The sequence below is a fragment of the Ciconia boyciana genome, chromosome 5 (assembly GCF_034638445.1).
Source record: "Ciconia boyciana chromosome 5, ASM3463844v1, whole genome shotgun sequence".
Classification (NCBI taxonomy): domain Eukaryota; kingdom Metazoa; phylum Chordata; class Aves; order Ciconiiformes; family Ciconiidae; genus Ciconia; species Ciconia boyciana.
Window position 1 is genome coordinate 52,754,614 of NC_132938.1, and position 20,324 is coordinate 52,774,937.

A 20,324-nucleotide genomic window follows, 5' to 3' on the forward strand; every position below is an offset into this window, starting at 1 on the left:
GAGAACCATGTTCTTCTGGACTGGAATCCAGAAAACCTGAGTCAATCCTGGGGTTGAATGATCCTTCTGTAAAATTAGGAAATCGTCAATCCTCTGACTGTCATATGCCTATAAGCTGATAGTTCTTCCTTTTCTCCCTTGATTGTCATAAGAATAATTGTATTAATATTTGTGAAGTGATCATATAATGGGGGTAGTGGTTGCATAAGTGGAGAAGTTAAAATGAGGGAAAATTCAAATGGAAAAATGATCAAAGCCGAACTGCTGAAAGATGAGACACTCCAGTACTTTATTCCTGGTATCATCCTTGCAACTGACACTTCCATAATATGGATAAGAATGTTTTACATCCTCCTATGACCAGTAGGTTTTCATAGCAGCACTTACTGAATCATTTTATCTCTCAAATTTAGTAATAAGTTTTATCTTTACATTTTCCTTTTAAAACCCCCAAAATATAAGAACGTTAGACTTTTGCAGGTAATTTTTTAAAAAATCACCTAACAGAACAATAACCTCTGTCTGTCTGAACAAATCTGATCTCAGAGTGGAAGTCAGTTGACCAGTTAGTGTGTTGAGGTAATGTAGAACCCATGCAAACCCCATGCAAATATGTTTATTGCAATGCAATATGCTTATTAATAATCTACATGCTAGAAAGAATAATGAAGGGCTGTTTATGCATTTTAGGTTTTGATTGTTTTTTTCTCATTATTTACTTGAAGACAAGAAAATTTACCATGGTGATGGCTTTCATTTAATGGCCTAATAGGGCCTAAGATAGCTGGTTATTTATGCCTTTTTCATAGTGAAGTAGTGAATAAGAAGTTCTTTAACAGCAAAATTAATAGTCAGATGGTGACCTTGTGAAATTCCAAAGTTGATAACTCCCACTGATGTCACATATAAGAGAAAGTTTAGCCAGTACTTGCAGCTGCTTCCACACCTTGACAAACCAGAACTAGGAACAAAAGTCTCAGAGACGAACGCAGCAAATCCAGTAGCCAGGCAGGCTGGATGGGGGTGGCAGTGACGTTGCACTAGCAGTATGAAGGTTATAGTTATGCACAGGGACAACTCTGGCACTGGAGATGGGTGGGATCCATTCCCACCTGAGCTTTATAATCCCCTGTGTCTACAGGAGTCTTGCTTCCCTTCAGGGCCAAGAGCTGATGGTGCATTTGCTAGCATCACAGCACAATAGAAGCAGAAGTACTGTGCATCTGGCAGCAGAGCTCAGGCAGAGGAGGAGGTGGATCCCCACCAAACATTTTTGCATAACCCACTTTCACTTGCCACGTTGCTGCCCTCTCATTTGAAAAAAAGAGATCTTGGTCTCCCTCTTCCTCTTTGGCTGATTGTTCTGGCTGCTTTCCTTGTGTGAATAAAAAGCATTTGTACAAACACATCAGTGAACTGTTCTGGTTGAAAAATAAGTTTCCACATATAGAGAGATTTGAAAGACGTAGTTTTCAGCCACGCCAGCTTCCTTATCTAATTCACTGCGTAGCTACTCAAACTCCAACACTGGCACAAGGGAATTAGCAGGCAGGGATGGCTGGGAGGCCACCCGCCGTGAAGCAGCAGGAAACATTTACTCAAAGTTAAACAGTAAAGATGACAAAGGTACAAAACTTAACAGAGTGGGGTAAGTTTTGCGCACATGGGGTTGTGCCCCGTATTGGCTACCATAGCAGTGTCCATTTCATTTGATACTGTTTTCAAAAATGTGGTTCCCAAGAGAAATATTCTGCAGAGAACCCCAAGCCCCCAGGGTAGAAGTTTAAATAACACTGTGTGGATGTTATACCCTGCTTTTTAGTATGAGCTTGAGGTAATTCCCTACAATGTAGACATCCTGTTGCCTCATGTTTCAGAAGGAAACAGTAACAACCTCAGTTAAACATAGCAATATACAGTCTGAATAGAGACACAGCTGTTAAATATGGGGCATTTCTGAAATAGGCTTTGGAATACTGTGCATTTGCTATCATTCACATGCAAAACATTGGCAGGATAGGGACATTAGTTTTTTTAATGCCACACCCCTATAAATTATCTTATTCTCATACCTCATTTCCTTGTCTTCTGGTAATTTGTAAGAACTGGAAATCACCTATAATTAGCAAACTCTACTAAGAATACCTTAGTTAAAGACTTTGCTGACAGTACAAATGGAGAGTAGCCCATATTTTTCTTTTATATGTCTTTTTCTGATCTAGCATTTTGCATGCTAAAAAGTCAAGCTGTTGTTGTTTTCTACTAGTAATAGCCATAAATGTTAAGAATGGGGTGAAAATAGCTTAGTAAATTACCATATATTTTTTCCCCAAGAGAATGAAATAAAGTATAATAGGTATTGTTTATGGCATTGTGGACTAGTTAGATTTAGTATGCTTTTTACTTCATGTCTGCACTGGCTATATAAATCAAAAATGGTCAAATTCAGCCAGTACGTCATGTCAGCTTTTCTAGCAACATTATGGGAATATTACCTGTGCAATCTAAAGTTTCATATTGGGACATCTATATTTTGATGAGGCCATAGGCATAAGCCCAAATATGTGTGCACATACACGTGGATTTAGTCTGACCTGACCTGTTCTTACACTTCCTGTGGGTGAGAAATTCATTATTTTTTTCACTGTTTTTTCTTTTCTTTTTCCTTTCTGCTTTTTGATATCTATGCAAGTTCTTTCCTTCTCTGCATTTGTGAGATTTATTATAGGCAACATTGTTTGAAAACGACTTAATATTAAAAGCTCCACAGAAGGAAGTAGAAATATTTTCATTAAATAGGGTCTTAACTAACAGTCATTAATATTTTTTATATGTAAATATATACTAAACATAGAAAAAGTTTCTATGTTTGTACTGTAGGTATAATTTTAAATTTTATTTTCCTTTATGTGGACATACAAGTCTGCTTGATCTTATTTTAAGGTGTTATTGTCAGATTGAAATCCTATTAAAATAAAGCTTAGTGACTGTTATCAGGTAAAAAAAAGAGAAAATATTAGATGCCCTTATCAGAGCTTTCAAGAGGACGTGGTTTAATGTTAATGAGAACTGATAACGAGACATTCTGGTTACAGATTCCGGTAACAATGTGTGTTGAACTTATAGCATAAATTTTGTTAAATCCACTATTAAGATTTCAAAACAATGGTGCTCTATCTTGAAATGAAAGGTGTTAAATGTGGACTATTTTTCAATTAAATAATTTCTGAAGAGAAAGGAGAACCTATGTTTCTACTACTTAAAAGCAGTTTCATTTTTGCATGGGCATATGCTATATTTTTGTTCCCATATAAAGCTTGGTATTCATGTACACTTTCAGCATTCATCTTCAGGTACTAAGAGGAGAGTGCTTTTCTTTCCACATAGCAGCTGCTTCCTATTTATTTTCTAATGCGCGCTTTTCTGCATTTAAAGGGAAGCGGTTTGAAAAGTTAAGATCTCCATTTCCATTCAAAACCAGTTTGCAAAGGAGTCAGTTGGAGCTTCTTTTTGCAACATGATTTACTCCTTATATCACTGCATCTCATGAAAGGATTTCATCTTGGGAAAGCAGCCGTGTGTTTCCCATTTTCCAAGGCAGGATAGTTCATAGAAAGGGAATCGCAGAGTGCCATGTTACAGGTCAAGCTTGCAGAAAGGGTATGACTCCCACTTTGATAATCTCCTCCTCTTCTGGCACAAGCGCTCAAATTCTTTGGAGCTCAAGGCAGGAGCAGTTCTCTGCACTGCAGCCTGGCACTCAGGCACATTCAACACTTTCCGTTGGTGTTATTCTACATAGTGTCACTGTGACTGCTCGACAAATTGATTTTTGGCATAGAAGCAACGGCCGTAGTTTCAATTCCTTGTAGGTGCACCTCCAGGAAAATGAGCAAGCGGAAAAAGAGAAGGACAAGGAAAAGAGAGATGAAACAGAAATGCTGCTTGAACCTGAATTTTCTCAAAGCAGCAACATACTGTGCACTAAGAAACAAGTGATTGTGGTAAAAAAAATGGGTCTGTGTTGCAAGTTTGGTGTAGAGCTTCTGCATTTGGTTTCCTTCCCTAGCACTACGCAGGCAGCATATCAGCACTAGAGTTTGTCTGCTGAGAAGTGTGTAATTATTCCTACATGAAAAGCCACAAGTCAGCTGTTAACCTGTCTGGCCTGGGGAGGTGAACTGTTGAGACTGCTCTGATGGGGTGGCTTTGTGCTGCTTATTGCCTGTGGCAGGTAGCAGTTGGTGGGTGTCCTACTGTTTGCCAGTCTTCCTGAGGTTACTAGTGGCTCTGCATGCCACTGCTCAGCCAGTTGCAGGGAAATTTAATCTTGGAACTACCCTGGCAGCAGTAAATTAGATATATGTTAGGACGAATATGCTCAGTTGTGCTCTAATGCCCAAGAAACACTTGATTCATCATTTTTACTCCTGGTTGATATGGAAATGTTTGTGAATTGGGGTTTTCAAAATTTCTGCTTGATATTCCTAATGAGACAAGGGTGCTTTTTCAGAACACCTAGCAGTATAGTCATGAATGGCATCAGTATACTTGTTTTTACTCCAGGACACCCTGCTTAATCGCTGTTTCCACAGTTGAGGAAGGCTTTTACTTTGGGACCAGAGCAAAGAACTGCCAAACTAGTGCCTAAGCGTCTTCCAGGTCACAACAGAGATTGTGTTTGAGAGACTGAAAGGTAGATGACATGCACTAGCTGGATGCCTGGAGGTAGCAGAGTGGATATGTGCCCTGAATTATAGTGGTATTCCCTGTTTCCTGCAAGGTTTATGAAAGTAAGGAGAGAGATGTGCCAATGGCTGAGAGGCAGAAATCCAGAGGCGAGATGAGCAGCTTGTAAGATATCCCCTCCTAAATAATCATCACCTAGGATGCATTGTAAGCATAGCCCACATAGCCTACTTCGGGTGTGCTCTTGGGATATTCTGGGGAGTTGTTTGTGTGTGCTTTATAGGCTTTTATGAGCTGGTGGATATCAGTCAAACGTGAGGCTATCTTTTATCAGTCCCCAGGGTGTGTGTGAGTGTGTGTGCGCACATTGTCCTCCCTCATGAATTTCAAATATTGCCTGTCTTTTATCTTTCAGAGTACAGTGATTTGGAGTGTCTGCTATGTTGCCTTAGACAGCTTTGTTGTCTGTGTGCAAAGTTTTGTTATCCTGCTTCTAGGGCTTTCGTGAGTTTTAAGCATGGTTCCTTTTTACCTACATTGGCTAAATTTTTAGCCAGTTTAAGTGTTGGGGCCTCTCAACCAATAGGCAGGTTCGTTGTCTGTGGATTACATTAAACGGATCCTTTATAGATAAATCACAGTTTTAAAACAGTGCTGGTTTGACTGATGGAGGAAAACACTAAGAACATTTGCAACACTAATAACACTAATAAAATGGAGGAGTTTAGCTTCATAAGGATTTGAGCTTACAGCAGAAAGTCTGATGGTCAGGTCGGAGATCTCTCTTCTTGAGAGTGGCTTGAGAGCTATTTGTTGCTGGAGTGGCATGGCTGCAAGCCAGGGCTTAAGCTGGTCAAAGGACTCACCTCCTGGAAAAATTTGTGTTCCTTGCCAGATTTAGCTGTAAGCTCTTCTGGTCTTATCAGGACCAATGCACTGGGTCAACAGACTTCAGAGCTTCAGCCCTGGTGATAGAGTGTAAATAAAAAGAGAAAGTAGAAAGTGCGTTGCAGGCTTTACGTGTATATAACTTCCTAAACCCTATCCTGTTCAGACTTTTGCTTCTCACCTGTGCTCTTAATCTGATCTCAGACTAGCAAATACCTTCACAGAATCACAGAGTGGTTGAGGTTAGCAGGTCATCTTGTCCAAACCCCCTGCTCAAGGAGGGCCACATAGAGCCAGTTGCCCAGGACCATGTCCAGATGGCTTTTGATGGCTTTTTCCAAGGATGGAGACTCCAAAACCTCCCTGGGCAACCTTTGCCAGTGCTCAGTCACCCTTACAGTGAAAAAGTGTTTCCTGATGTTCGGGGGGGAACCTCCTGTGTTTCAGTTTGTGCCCATTGCCTCTGATCCTGTCACTGGGCACCACTGAAAGGAGCCTGGCTCCATCCTCTTTGCACTCTCCCTTCTGGTATTTACACACATCGATGAGATCCCCCTGAGCCTTCTCCTTTCCAAGCTGAACAGTCCCAGCTCTCTCAGCCTTTCCTTACAGGAGAGATGCTCCAGTCCCTTAATCATCCTTGAGGCTCTTTGCTGAACTCTCTCCAGTATGCCTATATCTCACTGGTACTGAGGAGCCCAGAACTGGACACAGTACTCCAGGTGTGGCCTCACCAGCATTGAATAAAGGGGAAGGATCTCCTCCCTCATCCTGCTGGCAATACTTTGTCTAAGGCAGCCAAGGATACCATTTGCCTTCTTTGCAGCAAGGGTACATTGGTGGCTCATGTTCAACCTGGTGTCCACCAGGACCCCCAGGTCCTTTTCTGCCAAGCTGCTTTCCAACCAGTCAGCCCCTGGCATGTACTGGTGCATAAGGCTGTTTTTCCTCAGGTGCAGGGCTTTGCACTTCCCCTTGTTGAACTTCATGAGGTTCCTGTCAGCCCATTTCTCCAGCCTGTCGAGGTCCCTCTGGATGGCAGCATGACCCTCTGGCATATCAGCCACTCCTCCCAGACTTGCTGAGGATGCACTCTGCCCCATCATCCGGATCATTAACAAAAAGATGTTTAACAGGACTGGGCCCAGTATTGATCCCTGGGGAATACCTTGTATTTCTAAAATGTGTCTTTGATATATAGCTCTAACCAAACAGATATTCATCTTTCAAGACCGCTAATTAGAAGAAATATTTATCTTTTTTTTCTTTTTCTTTTTTTTCTTAAAATGTATTTAAAAGCCTTCTTTTTGCAAAACAGTGTATTTGAACAAAATGGTTATGAGTTATTTAAAGTAGCTTATACCCTTAATTTGGCAGGAGGGAGGGATTAAAAGGCTGCCATCACAACAGCATGTGGTGCTCAGAAAAGACAAAAACACACTTGTCCCTAATTTATATAGTAGTAAATAGCCTTCAGGCACATGCTTAAGTTCATTCCTGCTCAAGGCGGCACAATAAAGCCAGTGGAAGTTTTGCTAGTGGATTCAAAGGGACCATGATTTCACTTAAACCTTTCAGAATTTAGGAGTTCCATTAAAATGGTGCTTAATGAAATAAGATGGCAAACAGCAGAGGTTAAGAGCTGAGCTGATGTTTATGTCACAAGAAGCCTAAAACTCTCAACCATTTTAGCAGCTATTATGCAGCAACTGGTAAGTCAGCAATACTACATTAATTTACAGCTGAAAAGCCTACAGTGCCAAGTGAGCAAATCATCTTCTATTACTTTTTTCAAGTGAGAGACCCACAATATGGGCTGTAAAGAAAAGAAAATGTAAACTTTTACATTTACAGAGAAAGCGTATGCTGCAACAGGCAGTCGGTAAATGCGCCCCTATGTGCATTATTACAGAAAGTTAGAGGTGTAATATGAAATATAATCTTGCTAACCTTCCTTAGGCTAGGCAAATGAATAGAGAAGCAGAAACCAATAAAGGTATTTCAGTGTTTTTGCCAAGATTTTTGGTGTTGGTTCTCCTAGAAGGAAAGGCAAAATAAGAAATTTCAGCAGGTGCTTATATATTTTTTTGTTTCCTTTTGTTTGTTTTCCCTTGCTAAGCTCGTGTAATATGGTTTTGCTGAAGGAAATAAGGAGCTGATATGCTGAATATTTTGAAATAGCTGCATTAATTGTTTGCATGTTTCCAGGGAAGTAAGACGGAAAGGAAGCTTATTTTTCCAAGTAACGTGATCTTGCTACTACAAGGTTTTTGTGAAATGTTGGGTTCTTTGTCATTTTGCAGGCTGTAGTGGGCTCCTCATGGTCATGCATCCTGTATAATCCTATACAAAAGAGAATAGGACCTTCCAGTCATACATATAACTACTTACATGACCAAAACTTTCTCCAGACAGGGAAAACTCCAAACCCAACCAGCACTTCCTCCAAGAATTGCCTGTTCCTAAATGTCTTAGACACTAGTCCTCTCTGCTCTTTAGACACTTCATCTCCTAGCATATTTTAGCAGCACTTTTGTCAGCAGATATTGCTTATTTTCTTTTGTTCAAATACTAATTTAGGATTTGTTACCAGAATATAGCAACATTTCCAGTAAGGACCTGGATTGCATTGCTATAAAAATATTTTAGTGGATTATGAAGAAATAAAATACATTCTCCATTACTTTAAGCCTTTCAAGTTATTCTTTAATTCTACACCCTTTTTTGGATTACGTGATTTCACCAAGAGACATCTATGGCTTCTACTGCAGAGAAGGTCAGACAAGATGATTATAATGGGTTTTGCTGGCCTTAAAATACATGAAATATATGAAATAGTTTTACCTTGTTAGAGTTGACTTTCCTGAACACTAAGTAGTATATGTTGTAATGAACATCATGCTACACTAGCTGCTTTAAAGAGAGCTGAACTGAATGGACCTTTATAGAGCTACAGTAAAGATGCTATGAAATATTTTTCTTCTTTTGTGTAAGCCACTGGCGTAGGTGGGAAGAGGTTATTTTATGTACTTATGTGATGGGCTATCTTACCTATGTGCAACTTGGTTTGTTGGCAATTACACAGTAAGGGAAATTTTCTATCACTGCCAGCTATACAGTTTTGAAACGATAGGAGATAGGTTTCTGGATTTTTTTAGAACATGAGGGAAATTATGTCATTCAACTACAAACACTAACTGTTTTCTTAGAGCAATATCTCTTTCATGTAAATTGGTTGTATGGATTCCTTATGGGGGTCACATTTCCTCTACAACTACTTATATGTCTTGGCTGTGAGTCCCCTTCCTCTCCCTGACAAGATTTTCTTACTGTAAATATATTTGATATTGACAGATGGAGATCAGAGAACAGAATTTGTATGCACCAATTCCATACCGACAAAGCCAATACATACTTGGGTCATTGGTTTAACAGAAAAAAAAAAAAGTAGAGTTATTCCCTACTCCAAGAGAATGCTATTTGTTCTTTCCCTATTTCTAAGATTGTCAATACCTAAAAAAAAGTAGACATGGAATGATTCACTCAGCATAGATTTATAGCCATCATACATAGTAAAATCTTTGAAGAAAATATTTTAAGGGAAATCTTTCTATTATGAATGAAATCTGATTCACTGAGTGTCATCCTATAGTGCAAAGTTCATACTTCATATGGTGCAAAGTTTTTTTTCTGGCTGAATCCTACAGCAGGGAGTCGGTATCTTTCTGGAATAGTAATGCTTCATCCTGTCATAGGAGTCTAAACTATTTCTGCATGTTTTTGAACACACGGAATCTGACCAGTTAAGGCTAGGGATTGATTGTAGGTATGTTATGATGTTTTTGTCTAACCACAAAAAAGGCTTAATTATGGAAATTTACTTCAGGGATAAAAAAATCTGGCTACTCTGTGATATTTCATTCCTAAAACAGGTGTCCTCATATATATGTATTAAAATAAAAATACTATTTTCTCTTTCTCTTCAAGGATGTCTTGGTCTTAGTAATCTTGTCATTAAAATAAAAAGTCAAGTCAATTAAAGGACAATTAAGATTTCTTTTCTTGTCATCAGGATAAAATTTGCCCTTTTTGTTAGTCCTTCGATTTCTCCTTTGCAGACTGTATATTAGGCTGAGGGATAGTGTCACTGATTAACATGACAGTAGCTGAACATCATTTGCCAATGTATGCAATTTCCCCCACTGTTCTTACAAGTTCAGCCCCTATTGCTTTCAAAAAAAGGATGCTAATTTGTGAAACTCAGTTTAATGGAAGGATTTTTTTATTGTTGTTAAAGAATGTAATGTAAAAAGGTGAGTGTTGGCTAAGTACAATTCATCTGGGTTTTTGTGTGGTTTTTTTATGAAACAGCAAGCGGTGCCTTATTCAGAAGGCACACATTCATTAGAAATCTGATTTGTGACATTCACTAATTGAAAGTGAGGCAAGAAAGCCCTGAACTTAAAGATACGTATATATGATTATTTTCTTCACAGAAGGTAGGATAATAAAAATATACAGAGACACAATACAGATTTGAGTTCCTATATGTCCAGCTGACAAAACAAAAGCCTCATATGCCAAAGTATTTAAGATTCTTATCCTAAACATAACAGGAATACATCTCTAAGCATAATGTCTAATGTATTCCTCCACTTTTTAAATGAGAATTTATAAGCAATTGATGTGGTTGCTATATTTTTTGTTTCTTTTCCTAAAAGTATGTCGCAGATATAGAGCTATATAGTATAAAGACAATTGAACGTTGCATATTTAAATCTTTTTGAGACTACTACTTCTAAGACAACTGTATCCTGTTATCTTATCTAACTGAATACAGTCAGATGAATTTCATTTTACATACAGAATTTCTGGTACTATAGAAAATCATGTTAGGTGACATTATAGTAGGAAAATAAATAACTGTATAATCAGAAACTCGGTAAAACGTAAACGTGTATATAATAGAAGCTAGTTGTCAAAGGTAATTGACACCTACAAGTCAGTTTTAATTCAGATGAACTACAGATATGATAATCAGGTTTTGGTGACCACATGTCAGGCCTGAGGCTAGAAATGGACTTCACAGCTTTCAGGCAGCTGGTCATCAAAAAAATAGGTAAGGCAAAAGGCAGAGATCTTTGAACAACTTATTATGTCTACATGGCACATCAAATGCTGTACAGAAATACTAGTGTGCCTTGCAAAGCCAGAACACCTGTGTTGGTATAGCAATAAATGTCAGCTGAGTAGCACACATTTCAGAAGGGCTAATTAGAACTTGTGCAATTTTCCTGTTTGTAATTCCAGAGCAAGCTCCCTTAGTGTTTCCTCGGGACCTTTGTGTCATACTTCACTGCTCACACTACACGAACTGTGGTCTTTTGAAGTGACCCTGGTGTTCCCATGGATCCACTTCTCCATTTTCTATCAGTTCATTTTGCATCAGTTATGCAAAAGAGGACCTTAAGTGTAGACATTCACATAGTATGTCTTGCTGTTCCATAGTCATATCATTGAAAGATCCACACTATTTAGTAGCTTTTCATTTTGATTAGTATTTTTATAGTTACGTAGAATTTTAAGCCATAGTGTATAACAAGGTGTATTCAGTATCATCTAAATGAATTTTGTAGCATTTTTGAAGAATATGACTAATGCTGGTGAACAGCTCCAGTGTTTAATTTGGAAGGCATAGTAAACAGCTGTAAAATGCAAAATTTTCTATTAGCTTTACTAATGAGAAAAATCTTCTAGTTAACCCTTGAAATGCAGTATTGAGAATGCAGAGTACTGATTTACTGTAAGTTACTAGAGATTAATGGGAAATTCACTGGTTTTTTCCTACTTTATAAAACAGCATTACATCCTTCTACACCTTGTTACCTTAACTGTGCATTATTACTTACATAAATGAAATATTTCAAGGATAATTCTATGCTGTGAGAAGATTAATATCTTATTTAAGCCCTCTGTGGGTTACTTATCACACTGTATCACCACTACCATAAAATCCTTTTAGGACATCAGCTTACCACTATAGTTCACTGGTATTCAACTGGTCTGTTGGTTAAAAGGGCGTTATGGGGAAGAGGCATGCATTTTAGCATGTCATAATTTTTGCTTTCAGTAAGTAAATAAAGATGTTTGAAAGGCAGAAAGAGAAAAGTTTCTGATTTATGTTGACTGCATTCATTTTGTAACGGATGACAGCAGAGCTTGCAAATTGATCAGCAGCTGGTTCTTACCCATAACCTGTTGATACTAGTCCATGCGTTATTTCGACACACTGGGCTTTATTTCTTTCATATGTCACATGTTGCCAGAATATGTCACATGTTGCACAGTTGATCAATAGGTGCAGATCTGGGTTGTAAAAGCTGCTCTCATGGTCCAGGTGCTACTGAGATCAATAAGAGTGAGTGCTTTTTAAGAGACTTGAATGAAGAACAACTACCTGCTGCAGCTAATTTACATTTTGTATTGGATCATCTCTAGGCTGGAAGCTGGTAAGCACAAAAGTGAGGAGGTGTAGAAATTAAGGAGCTGACATAGTGACAGATGTGGCATACCAAAGTACTGAGTTAACCTGTGTTTTGGTAAATCAGATCTACACTTAGAAAAACTGTCAGAACTGTGAAAGGCATCTGAAGGGATATAAATTCAAAAGCATGATGCAGGGCTTCATCCTTTCCATCCTTCGAAGAAATATAGAGCTATAGCACTTTGTTTTGTATCTGGACTTCTTTATGTTGCTTTATATTTTATGAATTCTGGGATAGGCTGCAAATGGAGGCAGTTCTGCAGAAGGTGCTGCAGTCCATCTGAGACCTGACAAGGGCCAAGTGAGCTATGCTGGGCTATATAGTTAATATTACATTGGAAGAACACATTTGACATTCCTCCTGTACCTGCAAACACAAAATAATTAAGTGGTAGAAAACTTGAGGGAATCCAGAAAGTCATCAGGTTTCTGTCAGAATACTTACTCTCTCTAGAGTGTGCTTGCATTAACACCTCTGAAAGCAAAAATCCTTTGGGGTGGTAAAACCTTGTTTTTCAAATACACCATTGTTGGTTGGTTGTCAGGATGCACTGGATACGCTGGTGAGGGAATATTTTGTTCATTTTTATTCTCTATGCCTGCTGTCAGAATGATGTGTTTAAGAAAGTTGCTCTACTTCGAAGAATTACATTATAGGCATCTAAGACTCCCAGATGCCTCTGGGCACAGGCATCTTAAAAATCTGCACCCTTTTTTGGGTGTTTTTGTAATTCATGTCTTCTTCTGTCATTTTATATCAGTACTTTATCACAAGACAGTCAGCAACAATACCCATTTTCAAATGTCCTGCAGCAGTATTGTCTTGTCGTTAACTCTTGTCATATTTCACTCATTGGGTTTGAAAATGGAAAGTGATGAATGGCTGCAGTGTATTTTTAATAACGTGTCCCATTCTGGAGCTTTCTATAAGTGTAGTCAGTTTTCATTATTTTAAAGTGGGTCATTGAGGGGTTTGGGGTTTTTTTTCTTAATATAAGAAAAAGCTACCAGAATGACAATCACAAAGAGGAACCCTCAAAAAACTTCATGGAAAAAATATTTTAAGAATATTAAGTTCCCATTTTTGGTTCAATCTTAATGTATTTAGCACCAGTATGGAATAATCAAACCTAAAATATTTAGAACTTTCTCATATTCCTGTACCTTAAAACACCAGTGATCATGAAACAAACCTATCAAAATTTTACAGCCAATCAGATTTTAATAGAAATCCTTTTTTTTTCTTTTTGAGAAATAGACTCAAGCAAGAAAGCATGCACTTTTTTGTGTTTCATCTGATCAGGAAATTCAAATCCAGATGTTTCCTTAAAGTTTAAGACGTATTTGAAACAACAAAGGAGGCTTTTTTTTTTCTCTCCCTATATTTCAAATGAGCTACTTCTGAAAGAAATTTCAGAGCCACATTCGCATCCTAACTGCAGCCCGTTTCCTGGGTCCACAGTTAGGCAGACTGTAGGGTGTCATTTGGGGATTTCTGGGGCAGAGAAGTTGTTGGTTCTAGCTGAGCTACTGAAAAATAAAAGGGAAAGAGATGAATGGATTTTTTACTTCAGCAGTCACCAGCTGGCAGATCAGCTCCTTGGAGCACTGCCAAGCAGCAGTTTACAGCAGCCCTGCAGCTGCTCTAGGCTAGGCTGGAACACGACTGGCATGAAGCCACCTTCAGCTTTGGACAAGGACTCAGCCTTCAAATTGGCAAACAGATGCGCTGGGATAGTGGCTTTGCTCGCTCACGTCTAACACTCACAGAATGCAGTTGGTACCTAAAAGTCCACTGCAGAAATTTGGCGTGAAACATTTACAGGAAGATAAGGAGAAATAGGTTAAAAATAAAAGGTCAAGTTTGCCCAAAGCATTTTTCTTGTTGGTGCTGCATGTGTGGTTTGCATGTGTGGTTGGTGCTGCATGGTGCTGCGTGGTTTTGCTTTTGTGCATTTCATTCTGGGATATTTTTCTTATTCTGACCAGAACATGAGGATCCTAAATAACTGTAAAATGGGCCAGCAAGAAAACTCAGTTGGACTACGTTCTTTCTAGCTAAACTGTCTGAATTCAGCAAATAAACAACAACATACCATTATTTTCATTTTTGTGTGTTATGATTTTTATTAAAATATTTGAATGACAGCAAAAAATAACTTGCATGAAATTCAAAGCATCATTGGACTTTTTATTGACAATATTTTGGGGTGAGAATAATGTTATTTGGGGGGGGAGGGGAGAGGATTTATTTTTGATTTTTACTCCCATCTGACCACTGTTCTCTCTCTTTTCCTGATTAGAAGCTATTCTTCAGTAATTTGTCATAGATAACAATGATAGTACTGCTTTTTGGCAGTGTTTCTATTAAAATCTCTGTTCATTTCATGTCTAACTATGCATCTGATAGCATGAGTCTGTCTTTCCTTGTTAACCACCTGTGTCTTATTGCTGGAGATAGGGTCAAACCAATGTCTTAGAATACTGATAGCATATTCTAAATTCCTGTTGATGTTTTAAAATCTAGGTAAATTAGCTCTTAATTTGTCACCACCTGGTATTTGTTTAATTATTCAATAGAAGGGGAATTTCAGCAAGTTACAGCTGCACAAAACTAAGACCTTCCCTCACCACATATATGTTATTAAATATTTATGGATACATACACACACACTGTGTCCCCCCATTGGCCAACAGCCAGTTTGGAGACCCACAAACCCAGCATGTATTTTCTAAAATGAAAATATTTCATGTGAAATATAACCTTGATAAGGAAGAGGAAAGAAACACCACAGTGCCAGATATTCAAAACAGAGCATTTCGTCAAGATCAGGTTAAAAAAGCAATATAAAAAATCATGTAATCATGCCTTGTACCTTTTACTGGTACCCAGTTTCAACAATATGCCTTGCTTTGAAGACGCTTCTGCACTTCTCATTTTCAAAACCGGTTGATTCTTCTGTATGTACTTTAAAACTTACCTTGCTGGTATAACTCATTTTGTAAGAATTTTTTCCCTACAAGTTTTTTTTTTTTTAGTCTATTTCAAGAGACAAAAGTAACTGCTAAGCCATTCTTAAGACTATAAGACAACTTGTATCCAAGACCTCCAGCAGTGGTTGTGCTTCTCACTGGAAGTGGCCTCTGTAGCCAAGGCTACAAAGGTCTGCTGCAACATGTTTAAACTCCAATTATTCACGTCATACTACTTATGACTGAGTAATCTCACTGAATGAAGACAAGAACAAGGATAGTTGCTGATTAAACAGATAAATTATATGCTTTTGCTGGCACTTCAGTAGCACCTGTAAGAAGAGAAATGGTTCTTAATTCATAGACTTTTTACTGAGCAGTTTATACCACCACGAAAAGCTCTGAGGCGTTTTTATTAAAAGAAGTGTATACTGGTCAGAGTGCAGTATCAGTGTCTATTTTTGTGAGTGTTGGGGGGAGGTTATGATTCATCTTAAATATATTATAATGTTTTCCATTAGTTTGACTTCAATTCTCAGAAAAAAGTTGAGGCAAATAATCAAACAAACTATAAGCACATAGAAGAAAATGAGATAAACAAGAGCCAACATGGATTACAAATCAAATCAATAGCCAAACTAATCTGATTTCATTCAGCAGCACAGTAACAAGCCTTCTGGCTAGAAGAAAAGCTGTAGATGTCAGGTTTCTTGCTTTTAGTAAGGCTTTTGATATTGTTTTATAAACATACAATGCGGACTAGATGAAACAAATATAGAGTAAATTGGTAAACTGTCCTTGGAAATTACTTACCAAAGGCGCAATGTTAAAACAGAAGGCTATAATAAGTAGGGTTTTATAGTGTTCAATACTATTCATTTACTACCTGGATGATGGACTAGAGAATATTCTTATTAAATTTACAGTTTACATAAAGCTGGTCAGGATGAAAAACATGTTAATGGATAAAACTGGAATTCAGAATGATCTTGATATATTAGAGAAAAGATCAGAGGAAAAATTATGACATTCAACAGAGGCAAATGAGGAATTATGTCTATGTGATAATAATCATCTGAACAACTTGGCAATAATTTTGTAGAAAAAATCTTGAAACTATTGTGGACAGGCAAATTAACATGAATGAACAATTTCATGCTGTTGCAAACTAAAATTACTAACCTCATACTGGAGTGAATTAAAAAGAAGCAGGTGAAGAAGTCCTTCATAGGATTAATAGTGCTCCTTCTACTTCATAGTGGTAGGGGATTACCTTAAGTATTGTACTCTTGGGCCATCTACTTCAAGAAAAAATGTGGAATTACTGAAGAGAATCTATAGAGAAGACAAGTGTGAATGACTCAGAGTCTAGAAGATGAGTCCTATGAGAGAAGATCAATGTAATATTTTTTATTCTAGAGCAGAGAAGATTAAGGGGTAGCATGACAGCATTCTTCAAAGTCATAAACAGGTATTCAAAGATCAAACAGCAATTCTTTCTTCATTTCCATGGTAGAGAGAGAGAGAAGGAATAGACTTGCAGCCAGAAAGATTCAATTTAGACATTAGGAAGACCTCTCCTAAAAGTAAAGGGAATGTAGTGGAAAAGGTTAGCTGAGGAGGCTGTACAGATTACATCAATGAAGGTCCTTAACAGCTGGTTAAAACAAAAAATGTCAGGAACAACACAGGGATAAGCTGATGCTAACCAGAAGTGTAGACTAGACTAGATGTCCCATCATGAAGTTCCTCTCAGTTCTATGGTATCGATCTTTAGGTTGTCAAAGGGCATAGGGTGACATATGGTAACTCCAGAAACATTCCCTTACAACAAATGCAGGGATTTTTGGCAGGGCATTGAATTTGACTCTCTTGTCCCAATAGAAAGCTTTTATTTACTGGCATAGAAATAAATAAATACATACATAAATAAATAAATAAAAAGTGATTGAACTTACAGACAGGTCTTCCCAAGAATGATTCCCTAGGAACTAAATTGAATTTCATCTCAACATCTGTGTGCTGTAGGCATAAAAACTTAAGTGATGTTTTCCAGAAATGTTCTACTCCCATTTATGAGTCTGGGTGCAATCAGCACTGAATTAAGTGGGAAAAATGTTACTCCAGTACTAATAATTTTTGAAAATACCATCTCTGATGCCTAAAATGCACTGCGATACTTGTATCCAAACCTGCATATCAATCTGCGTAGAAGCAAGACCATTAGCCTGCCTGCACTAAAAAAGGATGTAAGCTGTGAATATTGACTGTATCATTCTTCTGTGTTGCTTAAAATAGAAATTGATGTGTAGTGATACAGATTGTCCTGAAACAATATATACAAGTTTCCTATGGAATCATAGAAACATCCTGAACTATTTTTAGCAAAGTATTGTTGTAAGGCTTGGGAGTATTTTTTATTTTCTCGGCTTTGTTCTGCAATGTCAGAGCCCATATAGCAATGTAAATGTCAAGAAGCTGCTACTATGTCTTTTCAGAGTTCTGTTGCAGAAAAACTATATGGAGTAAAATTAGACTTTTGTTGCAAATGAATGCCAGAGCTAGGTGCTTTAACCAGTACCTGGGAAAGTGTGACAGTGATAAAACAAGGGCAAAAGTGTATTCCGAAATAATTTTTAAAATAAAGTACAATTGATGCTATTATCAGAATCCTTCTTCACATAACTGCAGCTTAGTTACCGTAACCTGACTAGTTAAAAAAATAAAAAAAATAAAAATCAGAGGTGCACTAATTGCAGTGTAAGTTTAAGATTTCCTTGAAAGATTGTATGAATATGAATCTGGAGAAGTTAATGAAACACCCCCCTCCCCCCCCTTTTTTTTTTGCACACACAATATTAGATGACAAAAGACAGTAGAGTTTAAGTAGGTTACATCAATAACTTTTGAAACTCACATATAGCTTTCAGGTATTTAATTCTTATTGGGCAAATTGGTGTTATATATGTTTTGTAACAATATATAAAGAGATGAAGCTTTCTTACAAAGCCATATAGGCTCAAAGCTCAAGTTTCTCTAGGGACCAGACTTCTGAACATTCACAGCTTGACTAGTGCCACTCCTCAGCCACAAGCACATCTCCTTGTGAGCTGAGTTCCTGAGCATCACCTCTAGAAGCTAACTAGTACAGTCAGTCATGGAACAGGCATAATCCTGCTTTGACTGTATTAGCATTTTCCCCTCAGAACTTTATTTTACTTTACACACAGAGAGTATATATTTTAAATGTGTGAGAGAAGGTCCCACAGCCCCATCATCTCCTCCGCAGCCAGGTGTTCTGTGGAGGATAAAATGAAGCATCACAGTAAGTACACACTGGAAATCTGCAGTGATCTGGCTTGCCATGTACAGATAAATTCCCCTTACTTAAATATAAATGCATGCATGCTCACAGAGTATCAAAAGTTGCTAACATGCCGGAATCCTTCTTACACAGTACTTTTTCCAGGCAGCTGAAATAAAATTATTGCTCTGCTCTGGCAGAGCATTTTGGCATGTATTTAACTGTAAGTACACAACAAAACACCTAGATTCAAGGGACAATGAAAATTGAGCATGTTCTGAGCTTAACCGAGGCATGAAGCTATTCACAAAAGATGTTCTTTACATTTCGTAAGTAATTGAGAGTATTAAGAGTTGAACTCTATGCAGTCAAAATTCTTGTTGTTTCATCATCTGAAATGCTTTTGAAAATCTGTTTACAATTCATGGAACCTTTTAATCCATTTATTTTGTTCGGGAAAAAAGATGTCCTCCTTTGATTTAAACTATTTTTTTAAAGAAAATGCTCAAATCATTGCCTATAATAAGCATTTTTCAATATTAGTTGTATTAAATATGAATGAACAATACTTCTATTTTATGCTAGCAGTGCTTTGGGAGTTTTACCACCATTTGAGATCCGTCTTTCATTTTAATCTGCCAGCCCCATGTGCTGTACATCTGCAGCGAGGAGTATTTTATATACTCTACACCATTTTCCTGCTATGTTCTCTTACCTAATACTTTGGTTTGTTTTGTTTCCCCAGGCTACATATCCAAACAGAATGGGGAACCAAAATCTCAGCACAAGGGACAGAAAGTCAGCACATACTCCCACCGAGGACCCTTTTAGATACTCATCAGGCAACCAAGCAACGGCCTATGAAAGCAAGAGCTGTCAGCTGTCTAATTTGTGTCTGAGCAACCTTCTAAAAGAGAAGGAGATAGTGGAAGTCATCAAGCACACTAGAGGCCCGTATGAAACCCTCGCTTCAGAGGTCACCCAGAATGGTTTGGCCACCACGGCACCAAGTACAGCAAAGCCAGCATCCAAGGCAGACAGCTACCCAATGTTCTCAGGAGCTCCAAAAGACCAAACTGCTGTACCTCGGCAACATACCACTTTCACAGGGAGACTCGGACAGCCTCCGAGGGGACCCATCTCTTTACACATGTACAGCAGAAAAAATGTTTTCCTCCACCACAATTTACACACAGCAGAGCTACAGACTTTAGGTCAACAAGATGGGTAATAAGGTGCTTGTGTTCTTGCCATGGAAAGAGAGTTGATTAAAGAGGAACGTAAGCTCACCTAGAACTCAGTCTTCAGTTTTCATCTACTGGTACTTTCACCTGAAAAAAATAAAGTAAAAAATTATCGTTGTCTGTAGGCTCCATACTTTCCCATCTGGGACTGTGGCAAAAGGATGAACTAGATTGTTAAATAACTAGATTGATTTGTCATGCAAAAGTCACCATGGGTATAATAAATGGGACCATTTGGCTGGCATTGCTAGTCCAATATTGGCTAAATATATTTTTTTCATTTTTTGTTTCCTCTATAAGCCGCTATCATTCCCTGAAGTTCTAGAAGTTGATCTTAAATAATACTGTGTACGTTTAATAATGTTGCTGTTAAAGTAGATGTGAGGAATGAGTAGATAAGTAATTAGTAAACCCTCTTGAATTTCATAGAGAGTAGGGAAATAAGGAGTCAGAAATCTCTCGGGACCCTCTTTTTACACTTTTTTTTTTAACACAATGAAATTTGCTCACTTGTAGAGGTGTGTTACCGCTTTCTGCTGTATGTTTTTTATGAATGCCTCATGCGACAAGTAGAGGAAGTGGCTGATTTTCCTCTAACAGCAAGGTTCATAGAGGCTCACCAGGTATTTGAGTCAGTAATTGGGTCCCAAATTGATGATGTCAGCTTGGTTCCTCAACCTTC

The 20,324-nt window shown here is 38.0% G+C and overlaps 1 protein-coding gene across 1 annotated transcript in view; it reads left to right on the forward strand.

The window, feature by feature from the left end:
* Positions 1-20,109, forward strand: part of CCSER1 (coiled-coil serine rich protein 1) — a 728,765-nt gene extending 708,656 nt beyond the window's left edge. Inside the window, exon 10 of the mRNA XM_072861769.1 lies at positions 19,144-20,109. Within this exon, the coding sequence (XP_072717870.1) occupies positions 19,144-19,629 (486 nt within the window). The 3' untranslated portion in view covers positions 19,630-20,109. The remainder of the gene's footprint in view (positions 1-19,143) is intronic.
* Positions 20,110-20,324: the final 215 nt, after the last annotated feature.